Source organism: Anoplophora glabripennis, unplaced genomic scaffold (assembly GCF_000390285.2).
Source record: "Anoplophora glabripennis isolate ALB-LARVAE unplaced genomic scaffold, Agla_2.0 scaffold59, whole genome shotgun sequence".
Classification (NCBI taxonomy): Eukaryota; Metazoa; Arthropoda; class Insecta; order Coleoptera; family Cerambycidae; genus Anoplophora; species Anoplophora glabripennis.
Window position 1 is genome coordinate 1,129,872 of NW_019425991.1, and position 18,533 is coordinate 1,148,404.

General features: G+C 34.5%; 4 protein-coding genes and 1 long non-coding RNA gene across 6 annotated transcripts in view; 4 read left to right on the plus strand and 1 right to left on the minus strand.

Moving 5' to 3' along the window:
• LOC108906367 (relaxin receptor 2) overlaps positions 1-18,533 on the minus strand; it is a 145,348-nt gene that overhangs the window by 35,309 nt on the left and 91,506 nt on the right. The window lies entirely within an intron of this gene.
• LOC108906881 overlaps positions 1-18,533 on the plus strand; it is a 60,465-nt gene that overhangs the window by 9,539 nt on the left and 32,393 nt on the right. The window contains exons 2-3 of one of the 2 annotated variants that reach the window (XM_018710321.2): positions 6,446-6,580; positions 6,629-6,836. The exons of the other annotated variant lie outside the window; for it this stretch is intronic. Coding sequence (XP_018565837.1) covers positions 6,446-6,580; positions 6,629-6,789 — 296 coding nt within the window. The 3' untranslated portion in view covers positions 6,790-6,836. Of the gene's footprint in view, positions 1-6,445; positions 6,581-6,628; positions 6,837-18,533 lie in introns of those variants that run through there. 2 annotated transcript variants of the gene reach the window in all.
• On the plus strand, positions 1,508-4,889 carry LOC108906918. The gene is made up of 3 exons (XM_018710362.1): positions 1,508-1,591; positions 1,661-1,795; positions 4,703-4,889. The coding sequence occupies exons 1-3, from the start codon at positions 1,537-1,539 to the stop codon at positions 4,822-4,824; spliced, it is 312 nt and encodes a 103-aa protein (XP_018565878.1). The 5' UTR covers positions 1,508-1,536; the 3' UTR covers positions 4,825-4,889.
• LOC111693087 lies at positions 8,954-9,340 on the plus strand. The gene is made up of 2 exons (XR_002763322.1): positions 8,954-9,084; positions 9,133-9,340. It is a non-coding gene; the product is annotated as an uncharacterized LOC111693087 (long non-coding RNA).
• The window catches only part of LOC108906906, a 10,321-nt gene continuing 4,743 nt past the window's right edge, over positions 12,956-18,533 (plus strand). The window contains exons 1-2 of the mRNA XM_018710350.1: positions 12,956-13,044; positions 13,108-13,242. Coding sequence (XP_018565866.1) covers positions 12,990-13,044; positions 13,108-13,242 — 190 coding nt within the window. The 5' untranslated portion in view covers positions 12,956-12,989. The remainder of the gene's footprint in view (positions 13,045-13,107; positions 13,243-18,533) is intronic.

Consider the following 18,533-nt stretch of genomic DNA (forward strand, 5'->3'; position numbering starts at 1 on the left):
CTTTCCGCAGCTCCTTTAATTGTTTGTTATTGTTATCACGATTATTCTTTAAAATAAAGTTATATAGTCATTAACGTTATTGAAACTGACAGCTGCTATACAGCTCGTTGAGAAATGAGGTTAAGTTGGTCGCTATAAGCTACTCCCTACGTCCAATGTGTCAGAGCCAACTTCGACCACGTTTTTATTTGAACGCTCGTTATTATGCCTACGTGAACGTCATTTGTGAAAGTAGAAAATTAATTTTTGACCCACAAAAAGTGTTTCCACGCATGGTGGGTGTCTACAAAATGGAAACAAAATATCAAAAGCAGTCTCAATGAACTTGGGGAAAAAACTTTTTTTGGTTTTAATTTTTTTACGTGCAAATGGTGCGTCGTACGTCTAGGGACCGAATTTGCTGTAAAATAAATGGAGATTTTAAAAATAATTTTAGTTTTTAGAAAAAAAAGGCCTACTATTTTTTTCTTCAAAAATGTTTAGTTCAAACGTCGTACGGACGTCATTGGCAAAGATTTTAATACATTTTTTACATCAAACAATGCTCCTTAATGATTAATAGGTGTGTACAAAATTTCATAAAAATGCCTGGACTGATAAGAAAATTATAATAAAAAAGTAAATTTTTTCTTAAAACTGTAACACCCTGTAACTCAAAAATTAAGAGGTTTAGGACAAATGTTGATATTAAATTTCCTTCTTAAAATGAACCAAGGATTCACACCCTTAAGTATCGGCATTCAATCAATAAACATCCTGTATAAGAGACACAAATAGGCATTTTTACTTATATTAATTGCCTGACTATGTGTATACGTGGCATATATTGTTAACCTACTTAGCAAATGTCGTAAGTCCATTTTTTATCCAGAAAGAGATTTTGGTGGACTTACGACTATTTCTGCCCTTGAATCGAATGCAGTGGACATTCGACATATCGTTAACTTACTTAGCAAATGTCGAATGTCCACTGCATTCGATTCGAGGGCAGAAATAGTCGTAAGTCCACCAAATTCTCTGTCTCGATAAAAAATGGACTTAGACATTTGCTAAGTAGGTTAACGATATCATGTAGAATGTGACTCCTTCAACTTTTAGAATCGCGATATCTCAGGAATGGTGATCCTTTGACCACGAATAACTTTTTTAGCACACATGCGATCGATGGACACTTTATTTCTAATGGTGTACCCAAGTTCTCCATCAAAATTTAGCTCTGTCGGAATTTTCGTTATTTGACCACTATTTTTATGATAGGACTATAATTTTTTACAGTAAAATGGCTTAAACTTACGGATCTCAGTAGGCGCTGATTTTTTCTCGTAGGAAAACCGTTTCATTTTCGTCGTATGATCTTATTTTTCCGGAATATTACGTTACAAATATGTTTCGAATTTCCATGGCACTAATTGTGAAAAAAATAAACCATTAAAAGAAAAACAAATTATCTACGATAACAGACTAATGCCAGTAATTAAGTGCAATTTTGAAGGGTATATAAGACGAGCTGTTTTTAAAAACAGTGACATATTAATCATGAAAAACTCAGTATTTATATTTCTGTTCGTATTCGCGGTCATTTCTCACAGAGGTAAGAAGCTTTTATTAAGTTTTTAGAGCTGAATATTTTTATTGTTTCGTTATTATTTTCACTTTATAGCGATCTGTGATAAAAAATGTCAGAAATGCGACGGAGGAGAAGAATCCGCCTGCTTCAAAGGCGACGAATCAATAGAAACAGGGGAATGTATTGGCGAACACTCGTCTTGCTATGAATTAACTTATAAACTTAAAGGTAAAAAAGATGATACTAACGTTTTTGCACTTACTTCATTTCAAAATACTCGTATACGAAACGTCTGCCCTTGAAATCTTCGGTTTTGGGCAGGATGATGAATTTTTAAAAAATATATTAGGAGGAAAATGGTAAGAATTGATTTCATCCAACTTTTATTTCAAAAATTTTTTTGTATTGTTGATGTTACCAATGCTATGGAAAAATCCATAACATTACACGCGGTAACATCCTTTTTGAAATCTTCATCTTCAACATGTGTGTAATATTAGTAAATGTTTTTAAATTTACACCAGAAAAATGTCTTTATTTTCGAAACGCTTTACTACAGAGTGTTAATGATAAGTTTTGCCAAACTTTAATGGCGTATTCTTCCGATGAAAATAATCAAGTTTTGCCCTATAAAAATTTTTGATAGGACGCTTCCCTACGGAGGGGTAAAAGATTGAGTGATAAAATTTGGGAGATGAATTTTTTAAATTCAAATTGCAATTGTGCCAAATAGTCGAGGCAATGAAGCACTAAAGAGGCCAAAAGTTCGGAATTTTTTGCACTAAGACGGATAGGAATGCAGTTTTCTGCATTCGCTTCCAAAAATTTTTTGTAAAATATCTATCTACTTTGTATCTTATACAAACCGGAAATTGCATTGCTGCAGCCAAGCATTCAAAAAATGCAATTTTTGAGACGGCTTTTGGAAGATATAATGACTTTGTAAGTAAGAGTCAGAACTGGCCCAAATCGGATTCCCGGGAGTTTTCGAGGTCGCTGATCAGGATTATGATGTTGAAATTGACCCACAGCCGACCTGGAGCTCAGGAACGCCGATGAACGTCATCTCCGTGGGACTCTCCCAAAATTCACGCGGGGAAGGAGAGAAACTCGGCACCCGGGGGTTTCTGGGGTCGCTGAATTCAAATATGGCATCGGCAGACACCTGATGCACCGGAATCTGGACGTGGACGTCATCTCCGAGAGTTTTCCTGACAAGATTGCCAAAAACAACCCGAGAATCATGGTGGGGGCGTTTTTTGGGGCGCTTAATCCAAATTTCACGTCGAAAACGACCCTCTGAACACCTGGAGCACCGTAACCTGGACGCAGACCTCATCTCCGAGGGTTTTCCTCACACAATCGAAAAAGACGAACCGAAAATCGTTATGGGGGGCTTTTTGGGGCGCTGAATCCGAATTTCACGTCGAAAACGACCCCCCGAACACCTGGTGCATCGGAACCTGACCCTGAACGTCGTCTCCGAGGGTTTTCCAGACACGGTCGGAAAAGACAAACCGAAAATCGTTATGGGGGATTTTTGGGGCGCTGAATCCAAATTTCATCCCGAAAACGTACCTCCGGACACCTGGTGCATCGGAACCTGGCACTGAACGTCGTCTCCGAAGGTTTTCCAGACACAGTCGGAAAAGACAAACCGAAAATCGTTATGGGGTTTTTTTGGGGCGCTGAATCCAAATTTCATCCCGAAAACGTACCTACGGACACCTAGTGCACCGGAACCTCGGCCTGAACGTCATCTCCGAGGGATTTCCTCACACAATCGAAGAAGACGAACCCAAAATCGTTATGGGGGGTTTTTGGGGCGCTGAATCCGAATTTCACGTCGAAAACGACCTTCCCAACACCTGGTGCACCGGAATCTTTATCTTGACATCGATGTCATTCCCATGAATGTCAATCAAACCTGATGTCTTAGAGACTGACGTCAATATTGCAATAGCTGTGTGGAATTGTTGATTCTAGTTAATTTATGTGAGGAGGAAAGAAATCGAATGAATAGAAAGTCAATATTTAGGTATGTAATTGGCGTTTAAAAAATTTTTATTGAACTCAAATCAAATACAAGCTAACTGTAACTTTACCTTACCTCATTTATCAATAACTTTAATTTTTAAATACGTAACTAAATATAAAATTCTTCATCAAGTGACACACCGCTAGTCTGTTCATTTTCTTCGTCATCAACTGACGTATTCATAAGTAGATTATCTGAATATCTTTCAGTATTGTTGCAAGTTGAGCCTTTACAAATTTTACAGGCAAGATTGCAAGGGAGGCCGTGCTTCCTGCAACTACAGGACAACAGATTACAATCTCCTGCCGAGGCCGAGGCCGAGGATCCGGTGCACCAGGTGTCCGGACGTACGTTTTCGGGGTGAAATTTGGATTCAGGGCCCCAAAAAACCCCTATAACGATTTTCGGTTTGTCTTTAGCGATCGTGTCCTTAAAACCTTCGGAGACGACGTTCAGGCCCAGGTTCCGGTGCACTAGGTGTTCGGGGGACCGTTTCGACGTGAAATTTGGATTAAGCGCCCAAAAATGCCCCTACAATGATTTCCGGGTTGTTTTTGGCGATCTTGTCAGGAAAATTCTCGGGGATGACGTCCACGTCCAGGTTCTGGCGCACCAGGTGTCCGTGGGGGTGTTCGCCGATGCCACATTTGAATTCGAGCGTGAATTTTGGGAGAGTCCCACGGAGATGACGTTCATCGGCGTTCCTGAGCGCCAGGTCGGCTGTGGGTCAATTTGAACATCATAATCGTGATCAGCGTCCTCGATAACTCCCGGAGACCCGATTTGGGCCAGTTCTGACTCTTATTTACAAAGTTATTAAATCTTCCAAAAGCCGTCTCAAAAAATGCATTTTTTGAATGCTTGGCTGCAGCAATGCAATTTCCGGTTTGTATAAGATACAAAGCAGATAGATTTTTTACAAAAAATTTTTGGAAGCGAATGCAAAAAACCGCATTCCCATCCGTCTTAGTGCAAAAAATTCCGAGGTTGGGTGCTTCATTGCCTCGACTATAGTATTTCTGTCACAAACAAAACCTCTATTGATTATCTTAGAAGTGCAAAGAGTATATTTTAAGTAAAGGTAACCCTTTTTCTAGGTCAAGGTGGGAAACTAATGAAGAAGGGATGCTGTGACAATGGTAAATTAAATTGCCTGGACGTAATGTTAGGTTGTGCCAATATAAAAAATTGTGAAACTCCATCTGCTCATTTTCCATAATCAATAAAAGAATTTACTAACAAACCGTTAGTGAAGAAATAAATTAATTGAAATCCTGCAATTAAGTAGTTGTTTTTTAGCAAGTGTGTTTATGTAGATACCTTTCGAAATTACATTATTACAATTGGTACAATTGGTACATCTGTTGTGTACAGGGAATTTACTGTATAATGACCAAAAGAACTGAGATCTAATATTTCTTCTATATTTCTGAGAAGTCCTCCAATTTTTGTGGTTGTAACGTTTAGTATAATAAAATTGTATTGGCCTCACAAGAAAATTGCGCGAAGCCATCATTTTTACGTCATGGTATATACCTTCATAACTTTCTTCCAGATCAAAACCTTTGTTACCAACGAAATATACTGGGTGCTTCATATAAGAGCCGACACAGAACAGGGGTGTATTTCAAATTTCGAAAAAATCAATGTCTCAGTTATNAATCTAATTGTTTAGAAATATAAAAAAGAGTGTTAACTTTAAAAATTTACTGTGACTGTCCTAATCAACCGATTTCAATTTTTCAAAAACCATTTGAAAGGTTGAGAGGTTTTTTCTATGTGAAAACATTTTCAAGTATCTAGATACTTTATTTGAGGCTGTGCAATATTTTGAAAATTCGAAATTTTTTTTTCAACATTTTTTTCAAAATATTAATTTGCGAAAACTATTTAACCGATTTTAATGAAATTTGGTGTATTGTTTTATTATACTATAAAGTTTTTTTTACTAAAATTAGAACGCCCTCGGAGCAATTAAAATATTTTTAAAAAATTATCCAAGAAACTTGATTATTTTGCCTTTTTTTCATCAATTATTGCTATTTTGCAACATCGGTAATAAATTTATAATTTATAACTTACAGTATATCATGCAAAATTCAATTCTAAAACTGTTTTCCTCTTCAATATTCTTCCAAAATGCATAGATTCCTAGATACAAGTAAAACACTCAGATAAAATAGGTATTTTTTAACATTTTTTAAACATTTTTGCAATTTTGAAAATGTTGCGGACCTCGTCCAGATCTAGAGATCTACACTTTTATTATGTGAGTTGTACTGAAGGTAATCCAGAAAAAATTTGCTTGCCCCCTCTCACATCCACCTCAAAACTGATCCACCCTGGTCTATTATTTCAAGTAATGTACCTAATGAGTATCGTAAAGATGCACTTGATCAAATAAATCAATTTTATTTTTAATCGGTTTGGAATACAAAAAAGTGTAAAGAAACAAAAAGTGAACATAATAAAATGGCGCATATGATGACCTAATTTATTTGTAATAATATACAGGGTGTTATATTTTTTTGGCAAATAATGACCGATGGTACCCACACCTCCGCCACTGGTAAGTTTCTAAAACTGGTAATTTTTTGTTTCATACCTACTGTCATACTAAATAAGCACACAGAATTTGGTTAAATTATCTCAAGCGGTTTAGAAATTAAAAATTAAAAACTGATTTTTTTTAAATTTTTGACCCGCTGTAGCTGGCAATGACTGTCCTAAGACCCCGCATTTATATGATAAAAACCCCCTATTTTTGGCCACATAATACGCCACTGGATTTTTTGACCTCTAGTTAAGAAACACACTGTACAGCATTGCCAATTTTTCAGCTGTCCACGGCTTCAGGTGTTACAGCTGCCAAGGTGGGCCGCTCACGAATTGCGCCGAAGCTTCGGCAATAGGGGTGTACGAAGATTGCGCCGGTCGTAACGCCCAATGTTACGAGGCTCTGGTGGCATATCAAAGTAAGAAATACACTTCTTAAAAGGCATCTAAGACATAACTTTTTCTAGGGGGCGCCCTCACGTTGGTCCAAAGAAGATGTTGGCAGCCACCGAAAGGCTCGAACGACACGAATTTCTGTGATTCCTTCGACAATCCCGTCGGGGAGTTAGGAAAATGCATAACTTGCACCACCGATCTATGCAATACTGACAAGAAATTCTGGTTGTAGTCTGATACCGTTCATGTATAATAAATCAATCAGTTTGATCACTTGAAGCCGTTGACTTTTGTTTCAAATCNACAATGAATAAAAGTTTAAAATTAGGACAAAGTATACAGGGTGTACCATTGTATGACTTAGTGACGCATTATTTTTAAGTCATCATAGTTTTTAGGATGATAGGATTCGTGGTGAACACCCATTGAATAAAAGTAACACAAATTGTCGAGAATTTGAGAAAACAAACTTACGATACGTTTTTCTAAAAGTCAAAAGTAACCTCCATATAAATATAACCCCCATTCAGTCACACCTTGCGTAGGAGACAAGCAATTTTTTTCTGGATTACCTTCAGTACAACTCCCATAATAAAAGTGTAGATCCCCAGATCTGGGCGAGGTCCGGAACAGTTTCAAAATTTCAAAAATGTTTAAAAAATCTTAAAAAATACCTATTTTATCCGAGCTTTTTACTTATATCTTGGAACCTTTGCATTTTGGAAGAATATTGAAGAGGAAAAAAGTTTTAGAACTGAATTTTGCACAATTATCGATGTTGCAAAGTAGCAATAATTGATGAAAAAAACTTAGACTTTAAGGTATAATAAAATAACATACCAAATTTCATTAAAATCGGTTTAATAGTTTTTGCAAAATAATTTTTTAATTTTGAAAAAAATTTTCGAATTTTCAAAATGTTGCACAGCCTCAAATAAAGCATTTAGATACTTGAAATTTTTTTCACATAGAAAAGACCGCTCAACCTTTCAAATGGTTTTTGTAAAATTTAAATCGGCTGATTAGAACGGCCACAGTAAATTTTTAAAATNAGCCGGCGAAGCAAGAAGAGCGCCAGAAGAAAGGGCCCTAGCCGGCGGGGCCCAGCCAGGACAAAAGGAGGTCCCACAAAGCGCCTACACCGGCCGCATTTGCGGTCGGGGTAGACGACGGATGGGGCCCACCTACGAAGGCTGTCCAGGCCTACACGAGATGAGGCAGGATAAAGAGGGATAATCCCCCTCGATCCCAAATCATTGAGGCCAATTTCTAGCCATAGAATAATGGCGCTTTTACTTAAATGTAGGGGTTTCTTTTTTAGCTCGACATATAACTCAACAAAGAGAGCAGATTTTCCAAATAATATTATTTCAAGATCTGGGAAATGAGGGAAAAGCCACTTGAAGTGTACAAATATAACTGTTACGCCAAACGACAGTGAATAAAAGTTTAAAATTAGGACAAAGTATACAGGGTGTACCTTTGTATGACTTAGTGACGCATTATTTTTAAGTCACCATAGTTTTTAGGATGATAGGATTCGTGGTGAACACCCATTGAATAAAAGTAACACAAATTATCGAGAATTTGAGAAAACAAACTTACGATACGTTTTTCTAAAAGTCAAAAGTAACCTCCATATAAATATAACCCCCATTCAAAGTCACACCTTGCGTAGGAGACAAGCAATTTTTTTCTGGATTACCTTCAGTAGAACTCACATAATAAAAGTGTAGATCCCTAGATCTGGCCGAGGTCCGGAACAATTTTGAAAATGTTGCGGACCTCGTCCAGATCTAGGGATCTACACTTTTATTATGTGAGTTGTACTGAAGGTAATCCAGAAAAAATTTGCTTGCCCCCTCTCACATCCACCTCAAAACTGATCCACCCTCGTCTATTATTTCAAGTAATGTACCTAATGAGTATCGTAAAGATGCACTTGATCAAATAAATCAATTTTATTTTTAATCGGTTTGGAATACAAAAAAGTGTAAAGAAACAAAAAGTGAACATAATAAAATGGCGCATATGATGACCTAATTTATTTGTAATAATATACAGGGTGTTATATTTTTTTGGCAAATAATGACCGATGGTACCCACACCTCCGCCACTGGTAAGTTTCTAAAACTGGTAATTTTTTGTTTCATACCTACTGTCATACTAAATAACCACACAGAATTTGGTTAAATTATCTCAAGCGGTTTAGAAATTAAAAATTAAAAACTGATTTTTTTTTTTAATTTTTGACCCGCTGTAGCTGGCAATGACTGTCCTAAGACCCCGCATTTATATGATAAAAACCCCCTATTTTTGGCCACATAATACGCCACTGGATTTTTTGACCTCTAGTTAAGAAACACACTGTACAGCATTGCCAATTTTTCAGCTGTCCACGGCTTCAGGTGTTACAGCTGCCAAGGTGGGCCGCTCACGAATTGCGCCGAAGCTTCGGCGATAGGGGTGTACGAAGATTGCGCCGGTCGTAACGCCCAATGTTACGAGGCTCTGGTGGCATATCAAAGTAAGAAATACACTTCTTAAAAGGCATCTAAGACATAACTTTTTCTAGGGGGCGCCCTCACGTTGGTCCAAAGAAGATGTTGGCAGCCACCGAAAGGCTCGAACGACACGAATTTCTGTGATTCCTTCGACAATCCCGTCGGGGAGTTAGGAAAATGCATAACTTGCACCACCGATCTATGCAATACTGACAAGAAATTCTGGTTGTAGTCTGATACCGTTCATGTATAATAAATCAATCAGTTTGATCACTTGAAGCCGTTGACTTTTGTTTCAAATCAAATTTAATAAAGACGAATTTGCATATCACAACTAATTTTAATCGTGAATACAAATTGTTTTACTCTCTCAGATGATATAGATGGGGATACGAAACCAGAAAGATAAAACACATAAAACACACCATAGAAATGAGACAACCCCCAAATCCAAAAGCCAAAGGCTTGTGCGGAATAACTACTATATTTCACTGAATTGTCTATTTTGGTTCTAAAATTATATTACAATGTCTTAATGTCGATTTTATCAAAGCCTTCACTGTCCCAGACCCGATGATGAACAAGAAGTACTTGGACGATTAGGATAAGCCTCGGCATTCCTACGACGAGCTTCAATGCCATTACCATTGACATGTCTCTTACAAAACGCATGTCCGTTATTCCTCCGTTGGTGTAGATGCAATAGCATTATTATACAGGGTGTTTATTAATTGAATGCCGATACTTAAGGGTGTGAATCCTTGGGTCATTTTAAAAAGAAAACTTAATATCAACATATGTCCTACACCTCTTAATTTTTGAGCTACAGGGTGTTACAGTTTTAAGAAAATATTTACTTTTTTATTATAATTTTCTTATCACTCCAGACATTTTTGTTTTAAAATCTTTGCCAATGACGTCCGTACGAGGTTTAAACTAAACATTTTTGAAGAAAAAAATAGTACGCCACTGCTTTTTCTAAAAACTAAAATTATTTTAAAAATTTCCATTTATTTTACAGCAAATTCGGTCGCTAGACTTACTCTCGTACGACGCACCATTTGCACGTAAAAAAATTAAAACCAAAAAAAGTTTTTTCCCCAAGTTCATTGAGATTGCTTTTGATATTTTGTTGCCATTTTGTAGACACCCACCATGCGTGGAAAAACTTTTTGTGGGGCAAAAATTAATTTTCTACTTTCACAAATGACGTTTACGTAGGCATAATATTAAATGTTTGGATAGAAAAAACGGTAAGCTCATTAAATGCCCCCTTAAAGCAAATGAAATAAAAATTAGTAGGCTGGGTAAAGTGTCATAATNCTACGCCCTACGTCCAAATTTTCAGAACCAACTTGACGTTTTTATTTGAACGCTCGTTACAATTTATAATTTATCGCATTGTTTTAAACCTTAAAAACTACCCCCAATGACAAAATATAAAAAATGGCTTTTGATAAAGGCGTTTATCAAATCACTGGGTTTCTCAAAAAATAACCCTTCATTATAGGTACAAATAAAAACAATTTTACACATTTAAAATTGATAAGTAGAAGTATTAAAAGACTAAAGGGAAAAAGTGAAGGTATTTTGTGTATATAGAATGCTCCAAAGTTGTGGATAACCAAAATATTGATATGCTCCGAAAATTGAAGCGGTAAGGTACCGTCGGTTTTTTTAACGATAACTTAAATCTATTAAGACGATCCTAAAACGATTTTACGGAAAGTTTCTGCAGCTAAAAGCACTGTAAAATTGAATATTTTTAACGCATTATGTTTGAGATTTTTGGGGCTAAGGGAATTGAAAAACATGACCTTTGCCCTCAACTGCAAACTTCTAGCAGCGACATCTCTGTTAATTTTTATCCTACACCAATAAAAAAATATATTCTTTGAAAAAAAATCTAAACTTTTGTACTCTTGAATATTTTTCTATTTTATTTTTAGAGTTATTTTCAACAATGTTATTTTTTGGAATAAAAAAAAAATTCAATCAAAATGTAATATGTTCAAAAATATGTATTCTAAACTGCTTAAACTTGTAAGGCTGTGACAAATTCGCTTCTCACTACAGGGACCTCGGAAACGGTAAGAGGTACGAAATGGGGGCAAAGTTGCGTAATCAGGGAAACAACAGGATGGTAATAGTTTAAATAACTTGATGGATTTTGCAGGGTCTAACACCGCTTACACTGTACGATAATTCAATAAACAAATAAATCTAAATAAAAAGATTAGATAAATTTGAAACGAATACACTGAAGATGACTTTTTCGAGATAAAACGTCTGAATCTGGTTCGGGCTGAGGCAGTACAGTATTGGAGATCATGAAGGCTTGCAAAAAAGTGTTATCAAATTTATTAAATTAAAAAAAAAATTAAGTTGATGATGGTCCTGGAGAGACGAAACGTTACATATAAAAATTGATTATGCCATTCGACAGAGGGCAAAAAGTGGCCATGAGAAAGTGTTCTTCTTTTTTTCAATATCACCTCAAACAAAGCTGAAATCTCCCAAAATTTCGGTTTTTTCAAATACATAATATGCCGAAAACTAATCGCGTTAGCCTTGATTTTTTAGAGGCATAATATTGGTCCCCTGATTACGCAATTCTGCCCCCATTTAAGCTACTTCGTACCTCTTACCTTTTCCGAGACCCCTGTAGTGAGAAGCGAATTTGTAACAGCCTGTGTAATATATTGTTAGCACATAAAAAATGTAAATTGTAGGATTACCTTTAATTCTAAATCTCGTGAAAAATTCATCAATTTTTGAATTGATTTTTTTTCCGAAAAAACAAATTAACAGCTAGCTTTATTTTGATCATAACTCTGTTAATTTTTATGCTACTGACTTAAAGTCAAGTTCAGTTTAAGGATTTTTTGTACTTTCAAAATGTTCTGTGTATTTTTCTTGAAAAATATAATTCTTTTTAGTTATTTTACTTAAGTGCTTCCAATTTAGTTTCTGGCGGACTTGAAATTATCTGCAACTAGCCGTATCTCAGCACCTATTGTACCTACATAAACAAAAAAAAATCAATAATTTTTTTTTATAAGCTTCATTTTCTTTGTGATGTTTTTTTTCATAGAGTATCTATTTTCCCAGTTATTCGAAGAAAACTACTGAAAAACGTCTTTTTTTTTAATAAAAAATGTACATTTTCAATCACCAATAACTCTTATTAAGCTTATTAAGTTATTCTGAAAGAATTCGGAGGGAAAACCCTTGGTTCCCTCGACTATTATGGATATATCTGGATTTTCTTGCACAGAAAGTAATATATTAAGTTGTGTATCTTCGATACATTTTCTTTCTGTTCAGACTTATGTTTGTTGAAATTTTTTGATTATCCTTTCAACTGTTTTTTTTTGCAAGGAGCGTGCAGTCTTGGATTTTCTCGAGTTAAGTCCCGTTATCGTTATTTCGAAACTTAAAATTTTACCCTTTTGGAGCTCCTGAACATTAATGGAATTTATATGATTGAAAGCTTCTATACTGTACAAACTGGCATCTATTACTGTGCCCATAAAAGTACCATCTTGTGAAAGTTTTGAACCAATATATTTTCTGCCACAACGATCTCTCTCTTTTGTTTATAGGTTTAATGTCACTTAATATTCAACATCAATAAACTAGTAATGTTTTACAGTAAAATGGCTTAAACTTACGGATCTCAGTAGACGCTGACTGTTTCTCGTAGGAAAAACGTTTTAGTTTCATCGTATGATCTTATATTTCCGGAATATTACGTTATAGTTGCGTTTCGAATTTTCGTGATACTAATTGTGAAAAAAGAAACCATTAAAAAAACAAATTAACTACGATAACAGACTAATGCTTTCTTAAAAGCCCTGTCATTAAGTGCAATTTTGAAGGGTATATAAGTCGAGCTGTTGTTTTTAAAAACAGTGAAATATTAATCATGAAAAACTCAGTGTTTGTATTTCTGTTCGTATTCGCGGTCATTTCTCACAGAGGTAAGAGGCTTTTATTAAGTTTTTTAATATTTTGATTGTTTCGTTATTATTTTCACTTTATAGCGATCTGTGGTCCAAAATGTAAGAAATGCGACGGAGGACAACAATCCGCTTGCTTCAACGACGACAAATCAATTGAAAGAGAGGAATGTAACGGCGAAGAATCGTTTTGCTATGTATTAATTTATAAACTTGAAGGTAAAAAAATTTTTGCACTTACTTCATTTCAAAATACTTGTATGCGAAACGTCTGCCCTTGAAGTCTTCGTTTTTGGTCAGGACGTTGAATTTTTTAAAAATATATTAGGAGGAAAATGGTAAGAAATTGATTTTGTCCAACTTTTATCTGAAACATTTTTTTGTATTCTTCATATTACCAAAATTATGGAAAAATCCATAACCCTACACCCTGCAGAATTCTTTTTGATAATCTGAACTTCAAATGTTCTTAAATTTACTGAGAAAATTGTTTTGAAGACATAAATTGGTCAGCAATAATACAGATTATAGTGAAGCAAGTTTAAAAGGGCATTTAAACTAATTATAATACGATTAATGCTATTATAGGCCAAGAATATAAGCTGGGAAATGACCATTTCGCGACTTTTTGTTTCGGCAAGCTGAATTAATCACTGTAGATGCTAAATATTATGTACAATAACATATTAGTTTCCACAGTCATAAAAATGGGGGGAAGATTGTTTACAGGGTGGTTAATTGTATAATTTTTACGTAAATTCACGTCTTTCGCTTATACTTTTTTCCGATCATTTCCACGAGAAAACAGTAAAGTACTTTTTTTTCGTCTTCAAAGGAACTACAAAACTAACCCTCGAGCGTCAAAAAATATTGGTTACATCAGAAGTTATAAACAGAAGAAGTTTATTTATGACTTTTGAACTTATAAACTGTGGTAGTATTACAGAACGTTTTGGCATCGGATCCTCTCGGTAAGTGGAATAGTTTACAAGTTATGACCTTATAAACATATTAACTAATTATTAGTCTGGACGATTCCGAGGATCTTCCACAATTACACTGATTTTTTTCATGGTAGGTTTCATAATTATACATTGAAATCTATATATTTTTTTTTTAATTTCAAATTTGCAACCTGGAATTTTTTTTATTTTTTAGCCCTAGTTGCAAAATAAAATATACGACGCACGAGCGTGATATAATTATACAGGGTGGCCAAATGAAAACGAAACAGAGCCATTTTCAGGAATTGCGTCAATATTGTAGAAAAACGCTCAGACCCGTCGATTTTAGATTAAAGGGCGACATTCTTTGCTGGTATTTTTGACTCCGCCACTTTCATCCCCAAGCAACAGTAAGCATCACCCCAAAATTTTTAATTGACTTTGGGAGTTGAGTAATATTTCTATTGAAAGCTCTTACAATTCTCTTTACAACAGACTTTCAATTTTATAATTCCGGTCAATACTTATTAAGAATTTTGATTTTAAAGTTGATACTTATGTACAAACAATTAGTAACGGTAAAAATGTCAGTCAATCGAGTTAAGTACGCCAATGGTATAAATTTTGTATTTCTTGCGTTACGTTGGTTTTTGGCGATTTGTTATCACTTTCGTAAAAAAACACAAAAGTAAAAAACAGAAATGAACGTAAAATTAGTGGATTGCATATTATATTCTAGTATTATTTGGAAACGTTGGTTGGTAGTTTATTTAATAGTCTTTTTGAAAATTAAACAGCAGTGTGCGAATAGAACAGCTCAGCTATTTAATGAACAACATCAAGATCGACATGTCAGGATATGTTCTAGAGTTAATAAAAAAATTTCAAAAGACAGGGAACGTAGCCAATAAAAACGAGAAATTGAAAAACCTATAGTTAATGAAGCTAGTGAAGTTGCAATTTTGGGACAAGTTCATCTTGATCCTACATTAAGTACGAGGCAGCNAGTAGTTGTTTTTTAGCAAGTGTGTTTATGTAGATACCTTTCGAAATTACATTATTACAATTGGTACAATTGGTACATCTGTTGTGTACAGGGAATTTACTGTATAATGACCAAAAGAACTGAGATCTAATATTTCTTCTATACTTCTGAGAAGTCCTCCAATTTTTCTGGCAGTAACGTTTAGTATAATAAAATTGTATTGGCCTCACAAGAAAATTGCGCGAAGCCATCATTTTTACGTCATGGTATATACCTTCATAACTTTCTTCCAGATCAAAGCCTTTGTTACCAACGAAATATACTGGGTGCTTCACATAAGAGCCGACACAGAACAGGGGCGTATAGAGGAACCCAAAATATGGTGATTTAACACAACTTACCTTTATACTAAGTTGAACTGAACTTAGAAAAACAAAATTTGGTACACGGTGTGAGTGTACCAAGAGCATTAATTCGACAGGGAGTAGAGTTCAAGTGAAGCATTTTAAAGGGTTGGTAAGGTGTGATGCACCACTAAAATGTGACAGAATTATTTAACTCGTTGACAAACTTAAAAAATTATTACTTTATTTTATGAGAAATTTAATTCTAAAACTTTTCTTACTCCGGGAAGTTTTCATTTAGCAAGCGAGTTGACATGCTTAATAGTGTTAGGTTTCTGTGAAGGAAACTATAGAAGAAGTGTCGAAGAATATCGGAGAAGATTTCCAAATCGTGTAGTCATCCATACAGAAACATTTTTCAATGTTGAAAGACGGGCCCGAGAAACAGGCAAGTTTTTCAGTAACACTCGAAAACGTGCTATTGATTGCAATCAGACAATAGACAAGGCGAAAACCTCGCATTCGTGGTGTAAATTTTCCGACTCGATTTTTTTGCGTATTTTCCTGACACATTATAAACAAAAAAGTTCCTATGCACTATGCCTCTAAAAATAATAGTTTTAAAGTTATAAGCAATTTAAGTTGCTAAAAATGTGAAAATGACGATTCGCATTTTTAGCAACTTAAATTGTTTATAACCTTAAAACTATCAATTTTACAGGCAGAGTTCATACGAACTTTATTATTCCACAATTCGCAGAAAACTAAAGAAAATAGATTTTGGTCTCATTTTACTCGTCGTAAAAAATTAAGATGACCATAGCTTTTAGTTTTTTGAAATTTTTCAAAAATCACCCCTATTTAGGGCTTGAAAAGACGCTCAAAATGAAGAATTGAATATTACCAATAAATATAAAAACTATTCGCATGTGAATTTTTCTATCGAATGATTCTTGATATAAAAAATATTTATTCTCATGACTGAAATAAACATGTTAAATTAGAAAGTCCACCCTTAAGCGCGCTCAAGGGGTGGAATCATCCCCAAAAATAGGGAATATCAGAAATAATTGTAAAAATTCCAAAAAAATATAAAGATTATTTTTTGACGTTTCTTAAAACCAATGAATTGCTTCTTTATTTGTCACAAGGGTAAGTTTCAACCAATTATGTCATTATTATAGTGGGAATAAATCTCTTGTGATTATTCTCGGGAATAATCACTGTGGCTTTTATTTGCGTAGCAAGTGTCAGATAGTTGTCAAAATAATTACCTAATTGTGTCAACGCGATATATAAAATGGGTGAAAATCATCGGTTTAGTACCTTTTCTGATGCAGAAATAACAAAAAAGATNATTTTCCATAATCAATAAAAGAATTTACTAACAAACCGTTAGTGAAGAAATAAATTAATTGAAATCCTGCAATTAAGTAGTTGTTTTTTAGCAAGTGTGTTTATGTAGATACCTTTCGAAATTACATTATTACAATTGGTACAACTGTTGGTGTACGGGGAATTTACTGTATAATGAACAAAAGAACTGAGATCTAATATTTCTTCTATATTTCTGAGAAGTCCTCCAATTTTTGTGGTTGTAACGTTTAGTATAATAAAATTGTATTGGCCTCACAAGAAAATTGCGCGAAGCCATCATTTTTACGTCATGGTATATACCTTCATAACTTTCTTCCAGATCAAAACCTTTGTTACCAACGAAATATACTGGGTGCTTCATATAAGAGCCGACACAGAACAGGGGTGTATTTCAAATTTCGAAAAAATCAATGTCTCAGTTATACTTGAATTTGGAAAAATCAAATTTGGTACACGGTGTGAGTGTACCAAGAGCATTAATTGACAGTGAGTAGAGTTCAAGTGAAGCATTTTAAAGGGTTGGTAAGGGGTGATGCACCACTAAAATGTGACAGAATTATTTAACTCGTTGGCAAACTTAAAAAATAATTGCTTAATTTTATGAGAAATTTAATTCTAGAATTTTTCTTACTCCGGGAAGTTGTCATTTTGAATGCAATAATTGAAGATGACTCACATATTGGTACTAGAATTCTATCTCGACAAATTGGTGTATCGCAAACTTCTGTGCACTGAGTGATCAGATGTGATCTACTACACCCACATCATATCCAAAAAGTGCAAGATTTGTTACCGAATGATTTGGTTACACGAGTGAATTTCTGTGAGTTTATTTTAAATCAAAGCGTTAATTTTCAATAGAAAAAATTTACTGATGAAGACGGGCAGAGGAGAGTGACCGCAAAAATCGATCGTTTTTCCTCAATTCGCAGAAAACTAAAGAAAATAGATTTTGGTCTCAAATTACCCGTCGTAAAAATTAAGATGACCATAGCTTTTAGTTTTTCGAAATTTTTCAAAATCACCCCTATTTAGGGGTTGAAAAGACGCCAAAATGAAGAATTGAATATTACCAATAAATATAAAAACTATTCGCATGTGAATTTTTCTATCGAATGATTCTTGATACAAAAAGATATTTATTCTCATGACTGAAATAAGCATGTTGAAAAATAGGGAATATCAGAAATAATTGTAAAAATTCCAAAAAAATATAAAGAAAATTTTACACCTGTCATTTTAAGCCAATTGTAAAATTTCAACAGTTGCCCATAGCAACCTTCAAATTTTTCGGCAAACAAAATTAATAAGTGGAAATTTTTTTTTGACAGCTATCATATGGTTAAAAAATCAGTACCTATCCAGAATTTTGCTTTGTACTGTTTTTATTTATTTTAAAATAATAAATAGATACAAATAATTATTAACCAAATATTTGTTCCGAGATTTTTTCTATTAACGCGAAATGTTTTTGAAATTCTGGCTGGAACTCTTCTCTTCGCAACGGAGAGTAAAGAGAAGCATAATTATTACCTTTATTTTTCATTTCCATCAGATGTCTGTGTTTCATAAAATATATGTAATAATTTGATGATATTTTGTTCCGCTGAGCCCTGGTTTTACGTAAAAAAGATGGGATATCTTCCTCCAAAATCTTTTGAATAGCTGCGATAAGGTTTTCTTGATGCGGACTGATTCCAGTTTTATTCAGTAAATATAGCAAATACTTGTCCCCTATTTTGTTGCAAGAATTACATATATTATAAGGTTTTAAATTAGTTTTTTGGTTGTTCACTGCCATGATTTAATTGTAAACAATTAGAAGCTAGAGAAAATGACTGTCAACGTGACGTATAGCGA